Genomic DNA, 27,735 nt, shown 5'->3' with positions numbered 1-27,735 from the left:
AAAAAACCCCACATAAAATTACTTCTTCAGTATATAATCCTATGTGAATAGACTACAATCTCCACACAATAAAGCCTAAACTCTTAAAGCCAATAACAGCATAGGTGTATTATGTACAAATTACTCTATAGATTATCATAATGGCAACAAAGTTTCCTTCCAATCTTTAAAAAATGAACATAGTGATACAGCTCACAAAGGAAAGTTGGCAACAGTGTTCCATATGACCATAAGGCACTCAAAACATTCACAAACCTGGCAACATACTCCATTGGTCCAGGAAACATTTCTGCATTAAATGTGGTCTTGCAGTTTTAATCAGTAGTTAAAAAACCCAACAGCCCAGATGTCTTCAAGTGCTGAAAATCAGCTGTTTACAAGTGCTAACTCTAAAGATTCAAAGACCTAACAGTATGCTCTCAAACAGAATATGATCCTGTCACTTTAACCAGTAGTCAAAATAACCAAACATTTCCAAATGCCAACAGCTGGTCCTTTCCAAGGACCTCACAAGATTTTCAAAATAATTCTTGCCTCAGTAAAATGCCTTCAGAGGACATACCTCGGACTACGCTGCTAATCTCCATTCTGCCGCTGGCTCACAAAGCTAAATGGTCAAGTTAATACCAGCTTCACCTTTCATTTGGTGGTGGTAAGTGCCGTCAAGTCACAGCTGACTTATAGCAACCCCTACAGTTTCTCAGCCAAGTGACGTTTGGAGGTGGTTTGTCATTGCCTGCCTCTGCATGGGCTGAGAGAGTTTGGAGAGAACTGTGGCTGGCCCAAGGTCACCCAGTAGGTTTCATGTGGAGGAGTGGGGAATCAAACCCAGTTCTCCAGATTAACCACTCTTGACCATTACGTCATGCTTTGCTCTCACTTTGTCATTTAGAGGCAGATTAAAACAACAACATCCAGACTAAAATAGTGTCAAAAGCTTGGATGAACAAAAACGTTTTTAGCCTGGTGCCTGAAAGAAATAGGTGGCAGGCAAGCCTCAAAAGGGAAGGCATTCCATCAGGGAGGTGCCTGTACTGAAAAAGCCCTGAAAAGCCCTGCCTCACTGCAAAAGGCAAGGGAACAGACAGCAGGATTTATGAGGCAGATCTTAACCACCAGGCTGAACAGTATGAGAGGAGGCGGTCCTTCAAGAACCTGTGCTCCAAGCCATTTAGTATTTTAAAAGGCAAGAATTTGCACTTTGAATGGGGCTCAGAAACAAATGGGCAAGCAGTGCAAATCTTTCAGCACTGGGGTAATAAAATCCCTATATCCAGCCCCTGACAATAGTTTGGTTGCTGTATTTTGGACCAACCCAAGTTCACTTTTAAAAACAGCCCCTTGTTTACAGCAACCTAACCTGGATGTAATCAGAACATGGATAATCATGGCCTGATCACACCTTTGAAGGAACCGCTGTAGTAGTGAATATGATGACATCACAATACCAAAAATCCTATTTGCTCTGACACCGCGACATCATAAAAGACAAATACTGCCAATTCCCAGCCATGACAATTCCCAGTTTTGCCACAGTACCTTCAGGAGGCATACATTTGCAGAATCATGTACCTTTGCACAAGTTTCAGAGCACTGCATTTCTGTAGCAATTATAAGTCTCCCACATTCTGCCCTGATCAATGTTGGATGTACCTGGAGCCCTACTGATGAAAAGTTAAGCCAGTCACAGAGGTTTGTTTCACTCAGAGGTCCCTTGTACATTTTCTGCTACAAACATCTGCCGCTTCCTTGGATAACAGCCTGGAGCAAATGAAATAACCTATATATACTTAGGTACAAACATGCATTACTATATATTTTAAACTGTTTCCACAAGTACAAGAAATGAAAAGGCCTTCAGTGATCCTGTGTGATTTCAACTGGGGACTCATAAAATATAATAAGGTTGTTTTTACTACCTATCCAGTTTATTAGCCAATAAAAGCAACTTAGCATATTAAATTTCACTGACACACATTTTCAAAGTGGGACTGCAGTGCAGTGTAACATACTGTGTTTTCCCCTGAAGTTACCCAAGCATGTTATTTTCTTACCCTTTTTATCTTCCAAACTTCTCAAGAGAAGGAAAAAGCATTACCTCAAACACAAGAGCAAATGAACTTATCCAATCACCCATTTAGCAATAAAGTATTGTAACGTATCACATTCTTACAGCAGATACATAAATGAGTTTCCTCTACCAAAAAGTCATTATGCTGAGGTAAGGGGAAATAAAGTATGAGCAGTTTCACTAATCAGTTGTGCCTGCTTAGGAAAAGCACCTTTTAAAAAAATGTCCTGAACATTTAATTTGGCATCCTTTATTAAGGAAGATGCTAAGGGATCTCAAATAATTCTAGTCAGTGCAAAAAAACCAAAGCAATCATATTTTCATGAGTAGGCACACACTTGTGAGGAAGCATCTCATTTCCCCCTTTTGAAAGCCCCCACAACATTTAGGGTTGCCAGCTCCCATTTGGGAAATTCCAGGAGATGGTAGGGTAGTCTGAGGAGGGCAGATTTGGGGAAACCTCAGCTGAATATAATGATACTAGCGGGCCCAGCCACACTTTGCTGTGGCTGAGTCGGGTGAAGTGGAAAAGGAAGAAAAGGGTAAGCGAACGGTTCAAACATCTGTCATTGCACAATGATTGCAAGGGAGGGGAGAGGCAAGGGGCCCCTCGCTCCCCTCCCTCTCTCCCGTTCCCTTGCATGGCAACCCTGCAGGTCCCTCCCTAACGTTCCCTTTCTTCTGCTAGGGTGGGTGGGCCATGTCCAGGTGGGGTGATCCTGTCCCTTTCACACCCTTCCCTTGCAGGCGAATTATCTAGCGTAAAACACGCTGGGAGGCATGAGCTACGTTGTGTTCAAATTTCAGAGCGTTTGGTCCAGCAAACCCCTGGACCCTCCCTCACCTTCCCCTTCCTCCGCTAGGGTGGGTGGGTCATGTGCAGATAGCCCGCCCCATCCCTTTCACTCCATAAGGCAGTGGTTTTCAAGGAAGGCATGGTTGGTTCCCTTGTATCAGAGGGTGTTGCTTTGACGGCCAGCAGATGGCGCTGTTGCGGAACAGAACTGTGGTTCCAACTGTCACATGTGTAGCATGTACACAATAACTGGCACAGTTGTGACATGTACACAACAGGAGGTGTGGAAACAGTACGAAAACCTGGCCACACGTGAATGCGATGTGTGAAAATTTCAAAGCAATCTGTCCAGTAGTTTGGGAGATTACCTGTCAGCAGAAAAACGAACTGATAGATTTTTATATATATAGATGGAGCCTATCCTCTAGCAACCATTTTGTCCAGGGATGAAGATATCTGTCATCTGAAACTCAGTTGTAACTTTGGGGTATTGCCAGGTCCCTTCTGGAAGTTTGAAACCCTAGGGCTGGAAACAACATCTGCGGGATGTAATACCACCTGCCTTGTATAACTCAAGTAGGCCTGGTTGCTTGCTATTGTTCAACAGCAGCCACCTATGAAAGTCAGCATGGTGTAACAGAGCTTCAGAGTAGGGCCTGTGGAAACCCCCCAGGTGATTTTGGACCAGTCACTTTCATCCCAGCCTACCTTACAGGGTTGTTATGTAGATAAAAAGGAAGAGAGGAAAATGATGTAAGCTGCTTTGGTCCTCACTGTGAAGAAAGCTGATGTTAAAAAAGAATGTAAATAAATAAATATACCTGAGATAGGAAGTAGATAAAAGGTAGGTTGGTGAATGGTTGATGAAAGAATGAGGCAGGGGAAGGGGAGAGGATATGGGGATTGCCAGAGGGAGAGCATGAAGAAATAGTCTGGAGAGGGATACTGGGAAAGGAAGGTAATCACCCCCCCACCCCCCGAATCCCCTGATTCAAGTTGGCCTGGCCCAGTGGCCGGCACAACACAAGTGGGCTACTGTTTTCCTAGGTAGAGGCAGCTGGAGCAGGGAGAAAGCTTAAAACAGGGGTACATACTGGTAGGTTGGCTGTTTGATGGGAAGAGATAGGATTGCCAACTCTAGGTTAGGAAATACCTGGGGAAGGTGGGGTTTGAGGAGAGGAGGGACCTCAGAAGGATATGATGCCATAGACTCCACCCTCCAAAACAGTAATTTTCTCCATGGGAACTAGGGTTCCCAACCTCCAGGTGGGGGACTGGAGGTCACTCAGAATTACAACTGCTGTCCAGATCACAGATATCAGTTCTCTGGCACAGTTACTTGCCGTGATTCAGGCGTCTGCTGCACTTCAGTCTCAATGTGCTTGTGTTTCGTTGTCGCTTTTCGCCCATGGGTGGCGACAGCCCCCCCCCCCCCCGCATTTTGGGACAGAGCCTTTGTGCAGTTGGGGTTGTTGGTCCGTCGATTTAGAGTGCCCAGATTTGGGCAACTGACGGCTGGACTGAGAGGCTGCGGCTTCTAATGGAGCGTTCCTGCCCATCTCTGACTGAGAGGAGGAAGCTCTGGCAGTAGAGGCTCGAGTTCACTCTGCCGCTGTACGTGCGTAAGTTTCCCTCTCAGGAGAGAAACGGCCGTCTGCCATTCTTGCAGCCCACTATAGTGCTGCTGAGTTGAATCGCCTCAGTCTGCAACCCCTTTTGCGGAGTGTGGGGTTCTTGCAGCAAAAAAAGCAGCGTTCAAAATGGCGCCTCTCTGAAGTGCCGTCGCGTTGATATAACTATCGCGCCAAAAAGCGATTGGCTGAGGCGTCGATGAGCCGCTAGCTCTGCGTGCCATAAAACGCTGGGCGGCGCCTCAATATGGCGCTCGTTCCTCTCCTCACTGAGAGGTGCCTGAGGACCCTGTGGTTACCGTAGCAACGGGAATACACCAGTTGAACAGGGAAGGGGAAAGAGAAAGGGAAGCGGGAAAAGAGTAACACACATACACTGGGATAAATGATAAGGGAAGTTAAAAAACCTAGAGTCCTGATGTGATGTTGAGGAGCTCTGAAAAAAGCCTTGCACTCCTGCACAGGCAAGAAGTCAACTGGGGACTTAACCCTGACAAGGGGTCAACAGGAAGCAATAATTTTAAAAGATCCTGCCTCGTGGTAGCAGAGCACAGGAATACCCATCAGAGACTTCCTACGTCTACTGGAGAATTACAACTGCTGTCCAGATCACAGATATCAGTTCCCCTGACGAAAATGGCTGCTTTAGAGAACATATGCAGGGGTATGCAACCTGTGGCTCTCCAGATGTTCATGGACTATAAATCCCATCAGCCCCTGCCAGCATGGCATATTCCATTGAGGTTGCTTGCCCCCACCCCCGCAGGCACTACCCCCAAATTTCAAAGAATTACCCAATTTTTCAAACTGGAGCTAACAACCCTAAGGGGGGAACTGATCTCTGTAGCTGGGAGATCAGTTGTGATCCCAGGAGATCTCCAGCGCTACCTTGAAGCTGACATTCCTAGAAGGAGAGAAGGAAGCAAGAAAAGGGGCGTTAGGTCTGACCCCAATGAGTCTTCCTTCAAAAGCCATAACAGGCCTGGAAAGGATCCTGCCTCGTTCCCCCTTACTTTTACTGATAGTACCAAGTCTGAAATCTGTTGTTACCTTGCAATAGCCACTGTGGAAATCCAATGTTTAAATATTCTTTTTCATTTATGATTTTTTTCTAAAACAACAAACAACCCCATGTATTTATTCATTTGTTTATTCATTTTAGAGTTCATGTTTTTTCTGCAAACCTGGGGCCCTTTTCAGGTTTGTAGAAAGTTCCAGTCACAAGAGTTAAGTATTTGAAGATTTTTTGATCTGTAGATGACAATGAACAAAAACTGAAATTACGCTGAGAAAACACGGTTACCAGCCTATCAGATCTATCAGATTTTTAAACCCACTTTATCTCTGTCCTGCACAAAGGCGACATTATGTGATCAAGCATTTGCTTGTAAATTATTGACAGTAGAAATGCTGACTCATAAAACTTCCCTTAATAGATAAGAAGATGAAGCTGGTTTGGAGTACTGCTCTTTCAAGTGTCCTTGCAGTTTAATTATGTGTGTCACACTTCACAAAGCTGCTGATCTCCCAAACAGGTATGGAAAGTTAACAGCTCATGGAACCAAATCATCCCTTTTGATACACACTTCAGATCTCTTATCTCCTCACACTTTGGATTCCTGACTGAAGAGGAAAGTTTTGCTCTATTTTGCAATAGAAAATGAAACATGATAACAAAGTGGAAAATTACAGAAGTCAACCACTGGTTGAAGTCTGCACTGTGCGTAGTCCCCAGTTTGGATTTAAACAGAAATGCAACAAGCACTAAGAACCACTGAGGTTTCCCACAGCTTTCCACAACTTGTGTTCAAAAGTACCTTCTGCATTTTCATACATGAGTTTAGGTTTTTCAGACAAACCCTGCTACCTCAAACATATTCTCCTATTTAGGAAAAAAAACAATTTCATTTTAATAATGCTTATCAGTGTGAAATTAAGTTATTTGACTCTTAAGACAGGGGTTTTCTGCTAGTGAAAATGGGAGGACCACCATGGGACTGCATGGATAAAGGTGATGTGAGACTGGGTCTGTAGTGAGGAGGAGAACTGGAAGAGACAGAGACAGAGAGACAGAGAAATCCGGCTGGATCCAACCCTATGGCAAGGAAGATGGTTTCAGAAAACAAAATCTTCTTGAAATGGATTATGCCATCTGAGTTCTACAAGTGAAAACAGGATGGGGAAGATATGGCATCATTAATGTCATGTTTGTTAGAATATGAATCAGTCTTCCGCTGACAAAAGGAAGCAGCAAATAGTACCTAAAATAGAAGATAGAATTCAATGAGGTAAACAAATAATTGGATTTGTGGTTCTATTAGTACTACACATTCCTACTAGGTCAAGTTTTTGTTCAGAGGGTACGCATTGCCTGTATGAAAATAAATGCCTTGTGGGTTCTGTCTAGCCCAGCTGTGAGATTCATCTGTGGTGTAATCATCCCTTACCTGGGTCATCTTGGCAAGGTCCAGTGAAGGTCTTTGCTCCTTAACCTCTTCAGGCCGTCGTCGTTTAACTCCAACTTTCTTATCATTAAGGACACATGGCTGAGACCGGCTTCGGGAAAGCCCATTGGAGCGTCTCGTCATCTCTGGCGTTGAGGCAGGTGTGCTGTTTGCTGAGGGCAGACAATATTCCGAAAAGGATATCTGATCATGGGAACAAGAGAGCGACCTTTGAATATCAACCCTGCCACTCTCTACAGAGCTGTAATCGTTGCCCCAGATATCACTTGTCTGTCCATAAGTGGCTGACCTCCTCATCCCTTGGCATGGCTGACATCCAAATCTGTTGCTAAATCCAGACTGGTCATAGGAAGAGGAAAGAGTGTTTGACCTGGAAGGAAGGCTGAAGCTTGAACTCCTTTGCATGGTTGAAAATCCATTGGAGTAGCGCTGGACACTTCCCCCGCTATAACACCGTCTCTTCTCTACTGGAGTCCAGACCTTCGATCCGATAGGCCTCCATGAAGCCCTGCAGCTAGACATCTCATCAGAAAAAGAGAGTGACCTACACTGGCGTTTGCTGGGTGGTGCTGATGGGTTACCATTCCGGTCACTGAGACTAAGGTCTTTGATCAAGCTGGTCACTGAGCATGCGCTAGCTGCTTGCTTCTGCCATATGGGGCTTTCTTCACTTTTGTCAGAAAGGCAGTCCCAAATGTTGGTGCTTTGCTGCTCGATCTGAAGGGGACATTTCCTGCTGAGGTCTCTCCATCTGTCATTTTCTGGTTGGGAAATGATAGAATGACATACATTCATTAGCAGTGGTTAATGATATGGTTCACTTGCTATAAAAACACTATACGTTAGTGAATCTTTAGAATCTGTATTGGCAAGAAATTGATTTAAAATGGAGGGAGAGAGGACTTGAGGTATCTGATCAACAGGAGCAGCAGTTGTATTTAAGAGCAAATAATATGTGCATTTACACCTTTCTGTTTACCAAAAATAACTTTTAAAAAATACAGAACTCAACAGTACAACTATCTGAGAACCTTTAATAATAATTAAAAGGCTAAATTGTTAACACAAACATGAAAAGTCTGGCAAGGACACCAAAAAGATAACAGCATTGTTGATAAATAAATGTTAAATAGTAACAATTACTCTTTAAAACTATTCATACTATATAAATGGATGCCGATTGTTTGTTGTATAGTGCCCAGCTGTAGTTCACACTTGCAGCTCTTTGAAACTATGAAAAATTCCAAGCATTTTTGTCTGTGGGACAGCTTTTCTTATTTCCTACTCAGGCCTGCTTGCTCCAAACTGCAGGTGAAGAAGAACACAACAATTTTACAGTGCAATCCTAACCAAAGTCACACTATTCTAAATCAATTTAAGTGAATGGGTTTAGAAGGGTGTAACTTTGTCCAGGATTGCACTCTTAAGCTCCAGGCTATTGCTAAGGTGTTCTATTTTATTCTACATCTATTAAGAATATAGGATGGCCTGAAAATATATTAGTTGCTGCCCATATTCCATATTAGTTGCTGTCCATATTCAAGGATCCTTTATTATGGCCTTCACCTGGACCAACAGCCTTCTTGACCAGATCAGGAAGTTCCCACACTAGTATCATTTGACAAAATGTGCAGAATGGAACTTTTTAATAAGGCATTTCTATGAAATGGATTTTTTTTCGTAGTTCAAATGGTTTAATTGTTGAAAGTTTTAAATGGTTTTTAATGTTGTTAGTGTTGGCTTTTAATTTTTGTAATCTATTTTGAGTGTTCTATGAGGAAGACAAACTATAACTGAAGTAAATAAGTGATAGAAATTATAGGAAACAAAAACAACTACATTGTATTCCTGTATGAAAGCAAATAGAAGGATGAGTTGTTTGAGTCCATACCAACATCATGATGCTAGCAGAGTAAAATCCTCCTGAAACTCTGAACTGAAAGAAGACTGCAGGCCTGAAACACTTAGGCCGTTTCCGCACGGGCGGAAAATGACGGCCTGGAGACGGTAAAAACGCCGTCTCCAGGCTGCCATTCGCACGGGCGGCTGGCCCGCAGCCGGCGTATTCCGAGAACGCTAAGAAGCGTTCTTTTTGGATTACGCCGCCGTGAAGCCGCTGCCGAGCGAACGGCAGCAGCTTCACGGCGCCTCCCCGACCCGGCACTCACCTTGTCCCTGGGCCTCCGGCGCGTCGCTGAGGCCTGGGGACACGCCCCCCTGCCCTGCGCCGCTCGGACGGTCCCAGCATCTTCCTGTGTGAAATGCTACCAACACACACTTCCTGCGCCGCTCGGACGGTCCCAGCATCTTCGCTGCCATGCGGAAACGGCCTTAGAGAATCAGCAGTGGCTACTTGCTGGGGATGTGCACTGACATATTTATGCTCAGCTGTGTAAGCAAGAAAATAATACACTATCACTGGCAGCTATTTCTTTATCACTCGGGTTGCAGTCACACACACAAATAGTATATTTGATTGTGGCTATTAAATTTTTTAGGAGGAAGGCAGCACGATATAGCCCAAACTCATCAGATCTTAGAAACTAAGCAGGGTCAGGACTCAGAAGGGAGACCACCAAGGAAGACTCAGCAGATAAAAGCAATGGGCAAACTATTTCTGCTTCTCACTTGCCCGGAAATCCCCTTGAGGAGGTCACCATAAGTTCAGTATGAGTTGGTAGCATTTCACACACAAACACTTTCATTAGATTTTCATGTGATCAGGTCTGAACTAGTGAAGACATGTAGCTACTGACTTTGGAAAACAAGCAGACTATTCATCAGAAGAAACTTCAAAGGAGTCTAGAACAACCAATAGTGAATGAATGCTGAAATATTTCCAGTAATAATATTGAATATGCAGATTTATATAGTTCACATTATGGGCTCTGGAGCCCCTTAACTACACACATGCCTCTTGCTGGCTTCTTCAACAGACATCTGCAAAAAGTTGTCAGTCAACAATCAAAATCAATTGAAAGATGCAGCTACCCTTTTCATTTTGAGTAACTTTTCGTCTCACAATGCTAAGCAAGAATTATAGCTTTAACAATTACCTCTATATTTAGATGTTGCTTATTTCCCCCATCACATTAACTGCAGCTATCAGAGCATTCTCAGGTCAGAGCACCAGACAAAAGAAACAAAAATAGAAGCTAATTTTTAATGGCAAACTGCCATGACCCTCAGGGTCCAGATGTCGTATTTTACAAAAGGCCCTGCTAAGCCTGTGCAAGAGGATATAGGATACCCCTCCATTTCAACATCACTTTGCAAAAACAGCCATAAATCTTTGGAAGTGAAAAGTGTTTCAAAACAGAATGGTCATGAGAAACGCTTATATTATTTACTACTTTCCCTTGTGCTCTTTGCAAAGTTAACTACGGGTCAAAATACAACATGAATTGTATTGCCTTTGTTTCACAGAAAATGCCCTACGCTTAACCTGACTGTATAACATCTCTAGCATCAACAATTCAATAGTCCAATAGTCCAATCCAAAAAAAATTGCAGGATTGTCTTTGCTGATCTGCCCAGACTACCATCAAAGTGTATCCCACACAAACGAAGAATAAAGATTAACTAACACTGACTCCCAGAACAGAGATGGACTACTAGATGCTATTAATTTATTTGGACATAAATAAACCAACTCAGTCATCATCATTTGATTTATAGGCCATCCATAATTTGATTTGTAGGCTGGGCATCAAAACAACCTTGTCATGATGGAACTTCAAGAAAGGTGGGCCATGCCTCAGAGCTCTGGGGTCCCGCACCTGACAAGTCGAAGTAATTGCCACTAGGAAGGCTGTCTTGTAGGATAACAGATCCATCTTCCAAGTTGCCATGGACTCAAAAGGATCTTCATTAACTGGCCCAGAACCAACAATGAGCTCAATAGTGGCAATGGTGAAGTGGCGTAGAGCTCAGGGAGAGGCATCTTGCACCGGGCACGTGCTGGTGCGGGGCGTGGGCGTGGCAGGGGCACAGGGTACACATGTGCCCCGGGCACAGTTCCCTCTCGCTATGGCTCTGCAATGGTGGCTTGACAGGAGGGTACGTGTTGTTGAGACTCTTAAGGAATCTCTCAGAATGCAGGTTTGAGAAAAGGGACTTGGACTCCACCCCTGCATGGAATGCCAAGATAGCCATCAAATGTATTTTTACAGAGGAGCTGGCCAAACCTAAAGCCTTTAGGCTCAGGAGACCTCTTGCAAGGGGCAAGTTTCTGGACTCAGGTTTTTAGATGAGGTCTAATCGACAAATCACTGCCATTTTGCCCGGTTGGATTTCAAAGTGGTCAGCTCATGTGACGCTAATAACACCGAGGCCCCCTTTTTTGACCATTTAGCTTCTAACTGAGAAGTGAGATGCAGGGAGATGCAGGGAATGGACCTTGGGGTGTCTCTGGTCTCTGAAGGTCAGCAGGTCCACCTTGGCAGGAGGATGTATGAACCTGTTGTGTGACAATGGCAGCAGGGAGGGAAACTATATCCTCCTGCTCCAAAATGGAGCGAGGAGGATATACCTGGCTTTGTCCTGTGTCAGTTTCACTATGACCTTGTTCAGCAGTCGGACTGGGGAAACATACAGAGAAATTGCCTGCCCCATTCGCAAAGGATCAAGACAGGTAACTATATTACAGTATTCAAAAGTTTGAGTCCAGTGGCACCACTACAACCAACAAAAGTTTTATTCTTGAAATAAGCTTTGTGTGCGTGCACACTTCTTTAGCTACCTCAAGAAGTGTGCATGCACATGAAAGCTTTTATCAAGAATAAAACTTTGTTGGTCTTAAAGGTGCCATGGGACTCAAACTTTTTTCTGTTGCTTCAGACCAGTACTATTGCCCACTTGAACAGATATTACAGGAGGCAAAACCAACTATTAAATCATATTGATAAAGAAGCGCACCAGCGTGAGGGTGCACCTTTCAGTTTACCTTGTCCTCCCTCCAAGGCTCCGGAGGGAGAAGGGACATGCCCACGCTGCACTCCAACCCCCGTGAATCAGAGGGCAGCATGGGCATATCCCTTCCTCCCTCTGGCGCCTCGGAGGGACAACAAGGTAAACAAAAGACGCAGACTGCACGCGACTCTATGTGGAGCCGTTTCTGCGGTTCGCTGCAGCTTTGGGGCCACCAGCACAAGACCGTGCGAACGATCCCGGCGGACAGCTGCTTCTGCCACCATGCAGAAATGGCCAGAGTCTAGGAATGGCAACAAAGATGTGGGTAGTGCAGCTGCAGAAGTTTCCCAAACAACCACTGAAAGAAGACTGATTTTCCAAGGTAAGGGAAATTATTAAGCCAAAGATAATGTCCCATTAGAGCTCCAAAGGGACAACTAAAAGATTCCTATGTTTCTTACTGCTTGATATCCTTTCACCGCTCGTAAGAAACACTTCTATTATCCCCCAAAGTATATGTTGGGTAATGGTATTCTTGAAATAAATGCCATTTTATTACTCTGTTAAAAGACTACCATTGATTCTGCATGCTTTATGCACGCTTATGGGTTTTCAATCTCTTTTTATTTTTTCTATTTGTCTTTTGTTGCATTAATGGCTTTTGCATTAAAGGATAAATATCAAAAACAAAACAAAAATGGCAAGTACAATTTTTATTATTATTATTATACAGCATAAAAACAAAGAATGCTAAAGCCATTGTAGCTTATTAAAACTGATAGCCCAAAACCAGTAAAGCAAATCCACAATTAAGCCATTTGGATATCCTAATTAATTTAAATATATGCAAATTTAAAATTAACACTCAACAACAAACAAAAAAGCCCAGGGCAAAGTAGAGGGGAGGATCATGGAGAATCTATGTGACCTTCTTAATTACCTCTGGTTTCATTAGTTGTATGCAGGAAGGCAAGACAGGAATGCTGGATAATTTAGAAAAGGTTGTTGTGATGTTTTAACATCACCAAAGTTACATATTGTAAGTTTTAAAATTTAACCTACAATTACTTTGTTTTCCTTGCAGATGAAACAGCATTTGAAGTAAACATACTATTATACCTAGTGGGTCCCAAGCAACCTGTGGATTAAAAATCGTATATAGATATGATAACTTGAAACCTAAGGTGCCCCTTTCAACCCTTATCTCGCTTGTTCTGATAGCAAATGGTGCGTTCTGACATGTCAAAAACGCTGTGAACATTTTTCTACGTCTCACCTTCCTCTGCTGTGGTTGACAGCTCCTAACACTTACTGGTTTAAACCCGCTGACACTAGCTTTGCTAAGTACCAAACCATGACAAGCTAGAGGAGAAAGATACAGGCTTCTGTGCTATTTTTGTCACCAGGGAGTATTGTTCCCTCCCCCCTTCTCTCTTAGGAGACAAAAAAAATAAACAAACAGAAGGTTGGAACTGAAATTGCTTATGCATGAAATATGGCCCAGCCATATCTGAAAGTCTGAATAACATGTTATTCAGTACGAGATAGATATAACAGACCAAGAGAGCAGGATTTGAGAACGGTTCCTTTAAGAAAATTACCATTATTAGTTCTACATTGTAATAATAATCAGGTCAGAAAGCAACCCAGATGAAAGAAGCCTCTTCAAACTGCTATCTTTGCCCTTCTAGCCTCTATTCTCACAAGCTGCTGAAATTGAACCCCTTCCCTTCTCCCAATTTCTACAGCTTCCTCTCAGGCTTTTAATTTATTTTTTTCCCCTGTGTGGTACAAGTCTCCCTCCTAACATGTGATCTGCGGTATTCTTCTTTCAGTCAAAAACCATCCATAACCACTACAAACAACAATAGGCCTCTGGAGCAAGATGAGGCATGCCAACAACTTGAAATGAAGCCAGCCAGTAATTATGGCAACAGTAGCCTCCTGCCCTTGAAAAGCCATGCCAAGTCCAGACACGAGCAAGCAGTGCTAGGTGGTGTTGTGGCCATCAGTACACATCCACTGCCAATTCTGATGACGTAAATTACTGGTATGCCTTTTAACAAACATCCCACCTTTTTGCAGTTTTAGGCAGGCCTAAACCCATTTCATTCAATGAGCTTAGGCATGTCTAACTCTGCACAGGGATCAGCTACAACTCTCTGGCTTGGACAATGGCTGCGGAAGAGGTGCCATTCTTGCTCACTAATCCTCTGCCAGCACACACAGCTTGTGACTGGCGGATGTTTGAGAAATGAAGCCAGCTCAGGTAGTGTCAACAAACATGGTGGCCAAGGAACTCAGATATTCCACTGGTAATTTCTCCAGATGGAAAATATTTTTCAGGAGTGGCTGTGAAATATTTTCAGCTGTGCCGACAGAAACCTTGGGGGAGCAGATGATTGAGGAGATGTTCTAGCAAGCAGCATTTGAATAACACTGATTATCGGTTTCCAGGCTGTCTTCCTTTCTGCTGGTGGAAAACTACTGAAGCATTTCTGAACTACAGTAAGCAACAACTGAAGAAATCACAGTGCATTAAGTGGATGACAGGCCCAACTGAGATGCTATCTTTCATAGCTAGATTAATTACATAGCTGGAGTGGGGGAGAGAACAAACCCAAAGCAGAACAAGGAAGTGGTAAGGAGGAAGGGTTTTTAATCTTTTCCTCCCATGTACCATTTCCACACACCATTTTCCATATCTAACTCACTCCTTTTCCCTCCCCACAGAGCCTTGTGGCACAGAGTGGTAAGTGGCAGTACTACAGTCTAGGCTCTGCTCATGATCAGAGTTCGATCCCAATGGAATTTGGTTCCAGGTAGCCGACTCAACATTCACTCAGCCTTCCATACATCCGAGATCAATAAAATGAATATCCAGCTTGCTAAAGTGTAGATGGCTGGGGAAGGCAATGGCACACCACCCCGTAAACATTGTCTGCCTAGAAATCATTGTGATGTGACATCACCCCACATCGGGTCAGGAATGACCTGGTGCTTGCACAGAGGACTACCTTTACCTTTTACCCAGAGCTACTATTCGTCCTGTAGCCAAAATCAAAAAGGTACCACACTGAAACAAAGTACTTTCCCAGTACTTCCTTAAGTAAATTGGAATCTACATTTCCGTGCTGCTCTGAGCATTAAAGACAAAAAAGGAAAGAAATATGGGAGACTCCAGCTGATTCTGCATGGGCCAAAAACAGCAGTGTGAAAATGGTGTAAAAGGGTTTAAAATGGTGCAAAAGGGTTATACTGTTTTCACACCATTTTCATACTGCTGTTTTTGGCCCATGCAGAATCAGCCTCCGATTATGATCTCCTGAACCTATGAAATCCAACTTCAGTGCCGTACAGCCGAGGTGCAAGCACATTTTGCTACTCTAATGTAAAGCTTTCATTTGTTAATTCCATCACCACCTTGAGGGTTTTTCCAAAACAATAGAAATGTTTACACCAAAGAAGGAAAGAGATAAACATTTGTTGTTTGCTGATGCAGAAAAAGAAAAAACCTGATCCTCCATAGTGATGTCCTAGGTAGCCATCGATGATTTTTTACTCTGTTCTGCTCTTAACTGTGTGGCATCTCCATGGGGAAAAGGCTGTCTGGAAAATTCCTGAGAAGTCATACCTGGCAAACCAGCCCCTGTCATGCAATGATTGCTGCACACACAGAAGCAGCCTTTAAGGACAGATACAGGCAAATCTATTTGGAATGACAGGAAAACAGCTGTAATTTTTGTTTTACCTCCACAGCTACAAAATTAGAACTTGCAATTAAAGCTGTTGCAAATATAAATGGGTTCTTTGGCTCATATGGGGCACATTTTATCTATTGTGTTTGTTAATTTCCAACCCCCCCCCAAAAAAAGCCAAGCACTAGTAATTAAAACAGTCATATAAACGTTAACTATGGCAGCAGAAATGTGCACCTATATATTTTTAAAGTTGCTTTTAACACATAATCCTTCAGCTCAAGTCTCTTCTATGATCTTTGCCTATAACATAATTTATTGCAATGATTCTTAAAAGAAATTATGGGTTTTTCAATATTTTGAAACAAGGGTGGAGTAGGGTAACAAAAAAGCTGTTCGTATCACACTACACTGACTTCTCTTTGCCAACATTTTATCATGTATCTCTTTTGAGGGAGGCACCTGAAATTAATTCATTTCCTCATGCACCGTTTGTATGCACAGAACATAAGGAAGCCAGCATTTTGTACTTTCCATTGCCCCTCTGTTTACATTAGAGATATGGCTTCTCATTGTGCAATTAATTTAATGGCAGTAATTAGCCAATAGCAATGACACAAACCACACCAGAGCTCCTGCTTTCCTGTTTCAGAAGAAAAAAAAGATTGAACAAATATTATTACTGTAAGGAAGTTTCAATAGGAAATTTAAAAAGAAGAGAGCACACAACTCGCCTCTTCAGAATAAAATATAGCAAATAAATCTTTTTACTGATTCTTACGTTTTCACCACAAAACTGCTATGCTAAAAACACACTCACTCCAAAATTTTATAGAAGAGAGAAGTACTGATTTTTCTTCTTAAGGTTGTAAGTTACACTTCAGTTGGGTGTTAACAATTGTTAAATGTGGAGCCTACATGATAAGGACAAGTTACAGCCTTTCCAATTCAATAATAATTGAATCAATAATACAATAAATACCCAGAACATGTTGGAATTTAAAGGGACTGGCAGCTTCACTGTATGCCTGGAATCACAAGCACATATATAATAAGTTTTAGCAGTACTACCACTGAACATTCACAAAGCATGCACAAACCCTTTTCAAGGTTCAACTGACCTAGAGTTCCTGCAGATGTGCCATTTTGTCAAGCCTGGGTGCATCACTGAACACATTTGCTTGCCAACTTCCCTTTATTACCAAAAAATATGTTGACTGGAAATGGCTATAGAAATTGTACCACTCCACTCTTGTTCCATCTACACACTGGCTCCCAATTTGCTCCCAGGCCCAATATTGCTTGGGACCAGCATACCTGAAGGCCCGCCCATTTCCTTATGAGCCTACCTAACAGCCCTGATCATCTTCAGAGGCCCTGCTTTCAGTGCCTTCACCAGCCTAGCTGAGGTCTAGACTCATTTTGGTGCAGTGTTTCCTGTCTTTTTTCAGTGGTAATGTTGTCTTCCAAATATATCCCAGCATGGTCAGATCAATGTCCCAGAAAGTTTTTGTTATTAACTGTTATTTGGCTATAGGGGGAGATATTCATAAGAAACAGTATTTCTCAACCTGTAGGTCCCAACCCAAAAGAGGGTCACATGTTTTTGCAGTGTCATTGAGTTGTGCATGCTCTCTTTTTATTTTTCATATTTTAAACATGGGTCACCATGCCCAGTAAATCCAGATCTGACCGTTATCATACCAAAACTTTGGGAGCCAGTGATTGAAAAAAATCAACACAGAATGAGAGAAATGTTACTTCTTCACAGTAAGGGTTCCCTGACCAAAACAATCAGGTATTTCACCTCATGATCACCAGTACTTTTCACAGGAGAGCTGAGAAAAAACAAGGCCAGAGGCCCTGCTGTTTCTGCTGGCTCCTCTGCCTGAGAAGGAATCACTCCTTCATCTGAAAAACTGTTTTGTTCCTGAGACCTCACAGCGATGCCCTCAGGAGTGGGGATAACCTGTACTTGGCATTGTTTGAGCTCATACAAAATATAAGGAAGATCTGAGAGAAGACAAAAAAGGAGAGTCAGGGTGTGGCTATTCCCACACACAAACATATCTCTTCTCTTTCCATCAGGATCACACCGGCAACCCCCACTGCAGTTTTGCTTGGTGCAAGAATTCAAAGAAGAGTCAGATCCAACCATTAGGAGACTCAAAAACTGTATCATCAGCATCACCCACCTCTGTCACGCATTCTGGAACTTAAAAGTAATTTGATACAATGATTTTCATGGCTAAATTAGTTGAGAGAGCTGAGTGCCAGAAACATACATGGAATACAAATTTCATTCAGGTATTATATTCTGTTACATAAAGATAGCAATTACTGAACTAGGTGGAAATTCTGTTTTTAAGAGGCATTCCAACTCAGGAACAGATGAATTAGGAACAGTGTTAACAGATTATTAGTCCAAAATCCTCCTCCAAGTGTCTCAGAATTCTCACTTTCCCCTACCTCCAGTTGAAGGGGTGGGGGTAGACTCCAGTTTCAGTTTCTCTACCTCATCACAGCATCATAAACTAATTAATCTCAGAAAGCAAAATAGCTGCTACAGCAAGGATCCATTAGTTACCTCACATGAAACTCAGTTTGAAGATGTACATGGGAGCCACATATCTGCTTCCCCCCAAAAAAACCTCTGACTTCACCAGTAGCGCTATCAAAAGAAAACTGCAGCTTACAACCTATCAAGACAAACTGAAATGGATGCTTCCTCTCCCAGGTCTGAAGCTATAAGTGCTGATCTGATGTACAAAGAGAGAATAGAGTATCACAAATCCCTCCTGGTTGGGGCAGTTACAGCAATACAGCTGAGAAATCTGTCTCTCAGTCTCATATTCTCATGTGAGACTCACCAGCTGGTCTAGGAACTCTTGTGCTGTTCAAATGCATACACACACACACACACACACACACACACAGTTTTCCTACTCTCAGTAAAGAAGAAAGACAATACAACACCGGTTCCTATCTCTTTTCACTACTAAGTCTTAAAGCAGTCCTTGGTGGGTAGGGCTGTAAATTGTGAAAACATACATGAAACTGCCTTATATTGAATAAGGCTGTCATGAGCCACCCTGTGGGAGACGAGGAATGAGATGCAGAGTTGGAAAACCCCACAGACCAGGAGCTGACTACTCAAGAGGAGTTGAAAGTAACAGAGCCATGTCCTTCCCTGCCAGCCAAGACTGAGCCAGATACAGGGCAGTTGGAGAGCCTTAAGCAACCCCAGACAAGATAAGTGATGAGCCAGTTGCACAAAGAAGACAAAGGCAGAGATAGCAGCTTGGTAATAAAAGAAGTAGTGCCACATTGCAGTCTGATATGGCAAAAGGTTCTATGAGACAGAAACAGCAACATCAGAAGAGGACTGAGTCTTTGAGGGTCCTAGCCTCATAAGCAAGGAACTCCTATATAAGCCTTGCCTTGGCTCTGCCTGCGTACAACAAATGTATTTCACAGGGAAGCTCCATGCACTTGGCTTCCTGCTTAGTTACTAGCCTGTCCACCTGCTTCAACTCCTGGACTACTTGACTTCAGACCTGCCTAACCGTGCCTTTGCCTGCCCTGAACATGGACTGCCTGACCACACCATAGCTGACGCCTGCCAGGAGAGCAAATACCATTGGACCTCAAGGTCAGTATTATCAACTCAGACTGACATCAGCTCCCCAGGATCTCAGTTGGAGGTATTTCACATCACCTACTACCCAATCTTTAAATGGAGATGCTGGGGCTTGAACCTGTGACCCTCTGTATGCCAAGCAGATGCTCTACCACTGAGTCATGGCCCCTCCTTTAACCTTCCCTAAAGCCTTGGCCCCAATCCATAGCATACTTCATAGCTGTTTTTGAACCAAACAACGTTGAGATTCCAAAGAATCTGAGTTTCAGATTAATCTGAATCTTAGCTGTGGGCATGGTTCTTACAGAAGTGTGAAAATCTCACAATTTGTATGGATGCCCTTGATATTTGTAATTGTATGAGAAATTTCTGCATGATTGGCAAGCAAAATATTGTCTTTTGAGAGTACAGAGAAACAAACTTATTTCCACAAAAAGGTCATATTTCTGTTATGAAAATGCCACTAAGCTGCTCTAGTGAAATGAAGACAGTTTTTGCATCTATTGCAATTTCTCTTCCTTTCCCTTTTATAAACTTCATGAAGATTATTATTATATAAAAAGTATTCCCCCTTGCAAGAACTGAAAAAACAGTACCAGGAAAATTATGCATACTTCTTGATTGCAGTCTCATCAAATCCAGCTCAACTAATTCCAAGAAGCAAGCAAATACTCTGCTCAGAAACAATGTTTACATATTCACACCCATAGAACCTGGGGCAAACTCTCTGAAGTTGAACTCTCAATGACTAATTCCCAATTGAAAAATATTATTGAAAGGTTGGGAACTGCACTTTTAAACTTCTGCTCTTTTTTGGTAGAGTGCTAAACTACGTTGACTTGTGATAAAGAAAAATGGGAGATCCAGAGTTCACTATACAATTCTTAATTTTATATTTTTAATGTTCAGTGTGTCACACAGGTTTGGAGAATGTGCCTGTCAATTTTATTACAGTTTATCAACATTTTTGTCCTTTTCTTCTTTCAAGGAGCTCAGAGTAGTGGACAAGTACCCTCTTTTCCATTTAATCCTCACAATAGCCCCCTAAGCTAGATCAGGCTGAGAGAGCTTTGTGGTTGATAGAGGACTTGAACATCTCAGATGTAGTCACGGTGAACATTTCTATAGGCAGAAGGATTTGCCTCCATGAATTGTGACTTTCTTGTCTTTCCATTGGGGGAGGGGGCATTTTCAGCTGCACCAAGGGAGGTGGATATGCTTCATGGAATCCTACAGTCACCCAGTTCAAAAGTAGCCCTAATGTTTTCATTGGGACTTACAGGTTTGCAATCCCTCATGGGCCAGTAGGGCTGCTTCTCCTGGAATTCATTAATGCCAACAGCAACTGAACTGCTTGGATGTGTATGGATTTGTCTATCTATATTCTTGCACTGCCTCATGGGAATTGTAGTCTACTCCACCCCATCTTCTTCTCATGCTTCTTATTCAAAATTTGTACTCCTAATAACAGAAGTGTCTTAGGACTTCCTAGAGTTTACAGTTTTGAAGCCTCTACAGTGACGCCTTACAGAAGAGAACTTATAGATTAAGGCAAATGGCTCATAAATTGCAGTTTTGAGAAATGCAGTTTTCAGTTGAGATTTGAACTTTTTAAAACGACTGATTTTAATTAAAAAAAGAGGTTCCTTCTAGCTTCCTTACTCACCCATACGTGTTTTAATCAAGCTAAGACGTGTAGCCTATGAGAACGCAAAAATGGACTCTAAACACTGGAGGACAGTGTCAGAGCACTCACAGCGAAGAGCTTCCATAACAGTATCTGGTCTGTTTAGTCTACTCTTAAGAGGAATAATGGTAAGGCTCATAGGGCCAATGAAAAGCTTTCCCATGCCTCATGTTGCAGCAGTTGGACACCAATTATCATTCCCAATTTGCCTCAGTCTATGCTCTCATAGGTCATGGTGGCTTAAGCTACTGACAATTCTGATATAATGCTAATGCCAGTCTTGAACAGCACCTTATTTTCAAAACCAGTGCTGACATATACCCACTTTATTTGTTCTTACATTTTCAGTCTCTATCAACAGACAAATGGATAACTAATTCTCCAAACACCCTGCCTCTTTGGAGCTAGCCAACCTCTTCCTCCATTCCCCAGATGACTCATGAGGCATTATTTTTCTTGGCTACCCACTGACCCTAATCCATACCCAGATCTGAAAGCCTGCATTTGTCTCAGTTCTTTATGGAAGCAAGAACACAACGATTTAATCGGAAAGAGCTGGAAACTCATCATGGTTGTCAGCCTTCGATCTCTCTGGGCAAGCTTCAACAATGACTTGGCTGGCTAATCTGGGTCAGCTGGAAGCCAGAGTGATGGGGAAGCACTGGGAAAGATGCCGAAATTACAGATCAAATAAAAAAATAATGCCAATAGGGCTTATTCTTCTTGACTGTGGATGAGAAAAATTAAAGCGGGGCGGGTAGGAGTGTCCTTAGCCATCAAGTTAAGATTATGTTCTCTTGGAAGCAGACTACTTTAGGAAATTACGGTCAGGATGAGTATGGCTCAAATATATGAAGTTTTATAGAAAATTAGTAACAAAATATGTGTATTAGGCAGTGGTGTAGATACCACGGGACAGAGGGGTGCGCGTTGCACCAGGAATGCACCTGGGGGGGAGCAAAAATGTATTTTTGATATTTTTAGTGTTTTTACTTTGTTGGCCAGCAGGGGGCACAGTTTTTAGGATAGCGGCACCAAAATTTCAGGATATCATCCGGCGACACTTCTGCTGATACTAGCCAGCTTGGTGAACTTTGGTTCAGGGGGTCCAAAGTTATGGACCCCCAAAGAAGGTGCCCCATCCCCCATTGTTTCCAATGGGAGCTAATAGCAGATGGGGCTACATTTTGAGGGTCCATAACTTTGGACCCCCTAAACCAAACTTCACTAAACTTAGATGGAAATATCAGGATAGTCTCCTAAAGATATCCTGAAATTTTGATGCTGCTAACATAAAAACTACGCCCTCTGCAGACCAAAAACTGAAAAAACACTAAAAATACCAAAAAAAACCACAAACAAACTGGGGGAGAGCAAAACGATTTTTGCACCGGGCTCCATTTCCCCTAGCTACGCCTCTGGTATCAGGCTTGGTCCCATCATTTTCTTTGATGACTGATCTGGTATTTTGATGTTTTGTGATTTATATTTTACAGGGAACATAAAGAGAAAGGGTGCATGCTCGCACTCCATAACTTTAAAGGCTGCATCATTACTTGCAGTAAAAAAATCAATAAAAATTTTAAAACTTGGTCCTCCCCACTCCATTTCAGATGACTTTCTTGCGTGGAAGCTCAAGAAATGTCTTCCCCCATGCAACTGCTCAGCTCTCCATTAATGCTAATGAGGGGAATGCCAGTGAATGGTGGGAAAAGATTCTTTGTTCATGAAGTACAGGCTTTTGTTACAGGATAGTTTGGTTCAATTTCTACTTAAAGTTTTAATTGGTCTGGAGGTCATGCCCAGAAGCATAAGAAAATAGTGACTATACCACAGTGCTAGGTCTTTTAGAACAGCCAGACCTTCAAGAGCATCCAACCACACCTCAAGTATAATTTGAATAGCAAACTTCTGTTCAAATGGATGGCACCCTAGGTGCCAGTACAGTATAAATGTCACTGTTGCCAGCTGCCCAAGAATGCCAATTAAACAGTGATTGTCCTGATCATTATAATTTTCTCTAAACACTATGAATTAGGAAGTGGCATTTAATTTCACTTCACAGATTGCTGTTAAAGTAAGTGAGATTCAAAAGCATTTTCAGGGAATATAATAAGGCAATCTTCAAACACTCAGCAACATGAAATCCAAGGTTAGAGGGGTGCAATTTTCTTCAATTTTCCAAGAATGACAGGCAAGTTTTATTTCATACCTGTGAATAACTGGGACTAGATTACCTCTCATCATTAAATGGAAAAGTTTTGACTATACCAGATGTGCATCTTAGCTTGTTTTTCAAGATTCTATAATGCTTTGTATGGAATTTGTTCCCTGTCACTAGTCTCAATTAAGTCCAGGTGGTTCACTTTTGAGTGAGGATGGATGATTTACTAGATTCTATAATACTTGAGATGAGGCAGAGGTTACATAGAGTTTGACATGCAGGGCAGCCAGTTAGAAATTTATAGAGAGAGCTTATCAGCTAAGTGCAATATTGTATGACATAAAGCAGATCAACAACCAAACATATGGAATTATGAGAGAAGTGCATATGAAATCAGAAAACAGATTTCTTAGCTTGCAAAAAATACAATGGTGGGATAAAAATTGGGAATTGGATCACTGTCCCTTCATAATGTACACTTATGGTTGGACAATGAAAATCATAGAGGTTTCTCCTACTTACCCATAATTCCACAAGAGAAAAGAGTAGGTCCTTGACTCATCTTTTTGGGAGTGTGCTGAAAACAATCAGAAACATTATTACTAACGAGTTAGGAATTATTCTGAAGTCTAGGGCTATGCTAAAAGACTGGATTAATGTTCATAGTGCAAGGAAGTAAAACATATTAATGTCTGGTGAACAGATTAAGCCGAAGATGACAGTGCCAAGCTTCAATACAGGAAGAAGTGCTATCTTTAAACTGTTTTTGCAGTGCTCCCATTCATTTGAATATGTTTTCCATTAAACCGTTTTACTCTGTTGTGGAACCAGAACCAGGGAAGGATCAAGTAGTAATTTTGTGGATGTGATATTACATTACAACTTCCTAGTGAGTGAGGCTTGAATTGTAATTATTAATAATTATTATTTGATTTATAAACTGCTTTCAGATGGGTTCAGAGCACTGGACACCAATAAATTAAACAATTACAATTCAACAGCATAAAATTCCCATATGATTCACTCAGCGAGGGCTGGGTCAACAGTAATAACCTAATAGCCAATTAAAGAGAAAAAATATACCATAATATAACAACCTCAGTTGAATTTCTTTTTTACTCTCATTCAAATTTGACAAAACCACTTGTTTAAAAATTGTACATTGAAGTGACTGCCAGTGCTGCAAATTTTCCAGGCCAAGCCCAGACAGAGGTTCTATATTATCAATGGAAATGCCAATACAGTTAAACATATTTAGGAAACATATTCAGAAAATCTAATTCAGCAAGTTCTCACTGATTTATTTGTCCCATACAGTTAACAGAAGGCACTGCTGACAGATGATTAGATATGTCGCACTAGAGAATGGGCATGGTTTCAACAATTTCTCAGATATTATTTAAAATTAACCTTGCATCAGAGCTCTGTTCTTTTCTTAAAAAAATTAAAATCAGGAATACAATTGCAGTCCTGCACCTCATATGTAAAACTTCCCTCTTTGTCGACTTGGCCCCTATGGGACTGAGCTTGTGCAGGTCAGCCGTGGAGCTTTTTGGTTAGCATTTCAAGAGCTTTATTCATTAGTTGAGTGCTCCCCTCCCCCAGTCACAAGCCTGGGCTAGCTGTCTTCCCACCCAGGATCATGTGACCTGCAGGAAGCGGCAGAAAGTTGCAGTCTACTTTTGGTGGATTCAAGTTATTGACTACTAGAGAGATTCACACCAAATGGTGGGATTACGTACTCATACGTGGCCATGCAGTTCTATATTCAGTGGGGAAGTGCCAGTCCTAACTTTCTTTCAAAGATATTGTCATATTCTGCTCCAATTTTTTCTTTGCCCATACTTGCTCTCTCTCTCCAATCCTTCCTCTTTCTGCCCATCTGTCAAAACCATCACAAAGACAACCATGCCTTCCCCAAAGTTCCCTAAAGCAGATGTAAGTGGCGCTATTACTATATTCCATTTTAGGAGGAAGTTCAATTTGGATGCTGTCTGCCAGGTGAAAGATTACAGCAGGGCACTGTCAGCCTTTTTGGAATTTTGAGAAAGTGGAGTGGAGTGCCACAACGAAAGGGCTGCCATGGGGGAAATTACAAAATGTTGGGAAGTTCCAAGTCTTCCACGATGGGAGGAACAATTTCCAAACGAGTTAGTTTTACAAACTCAAAATAATGCCTGCTGGGGTTTTCTGAAACACATTCAGTTTCAGTGAGCTGGTAGACAGAAAGCACTGACTCTTTGTTTCTGTTGAGAAACAAGTAGATAACAATAAACAGATTAGTGGGCACCATAGTGCCTATGACCACTGCACATCAGTGATGCTGTAACCGAAGATCCACAAGCACAGTCTTTCATCTTCCCTTTCCTCTTAGTTTGCCGACCACATTTCTAACTTATACCAGCAACTTGATTAGAAGAAAGCAGATCACGATGCTGGGATGTAGCTCACTATTAAATAAGATCATGCAGCAATCTAATATATGAAGAAATATAATACTTTATCATAAACTACAAATAACATAGCTTATATAGTTATAAATGTAATATAAAATAGGCATGTAACTGTAAACAGCTGCAAATATCTACATTTTACATATTAAATTATCCCACCAAAACCACAAAACCACCTTTCAACATTAGTAAAAGAGTCCCCAATCTCCCCACTATAAAACAACCAACCACTTTCAGAAGACGTGGAAACACTTATGCATATCTTTACAATATGAAAAAAGTCAGCCATGAAATAGAGCAGAATGTAATCAGAATAAAGATCTCCTGAGCAACTGGCCACTTAAAAAAAACACCTTAATAATTAGCAGGCAGATTTACAGATCCAGCTCCCTAACATTTTGAAACCTCTGTACCAATGTGAAAAAGAAAAAAAAAAACCCAAGATGTTTGAATGCTGTTATTGTGTTGTCTAGAGAAAGGCATACATACTACACAAATCTGTAGTAATGCACTGCTGACCCAGCAGCACCGTAGTAGAACGTTGGGCCAATTAGCGGACCTCTGACCTCTATTAGTCGCCACCGCTGCCCTCCTCATCCCCTATGAGTCAGATTCATGAACTATCTGGCTCTCCAATCACCGAGGCGCCCAGGAGACCAATGGTCTTGCCCCCAGGTGAGGATTAGGCTCCAAACGGCTTACAGCTCCCTCGCCTTGCAGTAGCCAGGCGAGATCATGCATCACACATAGATGATCTCCCGACCTCCCCGCGTCTCCCGGCTCTCCCGGAACTCCCCGGTCCTCCCTCCCTGCACTTTGATGGAGAAAACAATAAAAGGTGCCAGGAACCAGCTAGCGGGGAGACTTCGCTACAGAACCACCACCACAGGACCTCCGGGCTCCCGCTGCTGGCAGTCTCCACCAGATGTTATCTCGGCGTCTCGTCTTTCGTTCTTACGCTGATAGCATTAAGATTACGACTACAAGCTGGTGCGAAACCGGGAATCCTCAGACCTCCACCCTGCTCACCGTCGCATGGGAAGGGGCGGCGATACCGAGATCCGCTGGATGCATCGTCAGGGACCCACCGTTTACGGTATACGCCTGTCCCCTCTGGATCGGCGCATCCAGAGACCGCAGCGTCGGACACTCTGCGTCCGGCCGGAACACCCGGTGAAGTATGGGACTTACTTGCAAAAGCAGGGCTTATGATTAAACGCGTTGTGAACTTCAAGAAAACGTTAGCGAAAATGCGGCAGAGGTCCCGGTAAAGAGAAGGAATACGCCAAATTGGTTGAGGAGATTGAAGCTCAGTGTCCATGGTACCCAGAGGGGGGGACATTGAATCTGCCAAAAAAAGGGACTGGGAAAACATCGAGCATGCTCTTACGCTGCCAGCCTGCGCAGCGATATGGCAAAACTACTGGCGATGGAGACAATGTTTTGTAAATGTCCAGCCTGTATAAACCAGCAACGAAGCTGTAGGCCTTCCTCCTTTTCGATCTTTCACCTTCGAATTTCAACCCGGAATTTTCTCTATCCACTCTAAATTGGGCCTTCCTGTCCTCCTTCTGCCCATTGCTCCTTCACCCATTTCAAACTCTCCAGCGGACTCAGCCGCTCCCACTATCTGCGCCTTCATTTTCCGAAGCCACTGGACCTCCGTCCAGCGCGCGCGTAATGGCGGGTTTCAAAACTCTTTCGCCAGAGCATTATTATACGATCTGCAGAAGAAGGAAACTGTGACGGAGAGAGCGATGCCGAATTCTTGCATTTGTTGCCCCACGTCCATTTCCACAGATACTGAAGGGTAAAGTCATTAGTTGTCGGGTTGTAATTACGCCCTTTAAGCTATCTCTTATCCTCACTGGAAACCATCAGCGTCACGGGGCGTAAAGGAATCACTAGCCCCTCGTGAGGCATGCGTGCTGGAGCAATGCAGCGAAGGAATCACTGTATCAGTTCCGGGCGACTGGAAAAACCACCTTCATATGCTCCTGAGCCCAGCACAATTTGTGATCTGGGGCCGAGTTCCGCCAGCAATGCATCCCAACAGGGAACTGCTTCTCCGGTAGCGCCTTTACACCGCATCAAGCTTCACGGTTTTGATGCTTTTCGCCAACTTAGCGATCAGAATTGAAATCCTGCCTGAGATACCCTTACGATTTTCGCCTCTGGAATTAAGCCTATAAGGCGTTTATCAAAGTCCCCAATATGCC

At 42.6% G+C, this 27,735-nt stretch overlaps 1 protein-coding gene across 4 annotated transcripts in view; it reads right to left on the bottom strand.

Annotated features, from left to right (window-relative positions):
- FAM53B (family with sequence similarity 53 member B) overlaps window positions 1–27,735 on the bottom strand; it is a 140,798-nt gene that overhangs the window by 81,088 nt on the left and 31,975 nt on the right. For all 4 annotated transcript variants that reach the window (XM_048505743.1, XM_048505745.1, XM_048505742.1 and 1 more), the window contains exons 4-5: window positions 23,586–23,640; window positions 6,946–7,724 (exon numbers count right to left, since the gene is read on the bottom strand). In XM_048505743.1, the coding sequence (XP_048361700.1) occupies window positions 6,946–7,724; window positions 23,586–23,640 (834 nt within the window). The remainder of the gene's footprint in view (window positions 1–6,945; window positions 7,725–23,585; window positions 23,641–27,735) is intronic.

The sequence above is a fragment of the Sphaerodactylus townsendi genome, linkage group LG08 (genome assembly GCF_021028975.2).
Source record: "Sphaerodactylus townsendi isolate TG3544 linkage group LG08, MPM_Stown_v2.3, whole genome shotgun sequence".
NCBI classification, from domain to species: domain Eukaryota; kingdom Metazoa; phylum Chordata; class Lepidosauria; order Squamata; family Sphaerodactylidae; genus Sphaerodactylus; species Sphaerodactylus townsendi.
This window is presented reverse-complemented; position numbering and strand designations above follow the sequence as displayed.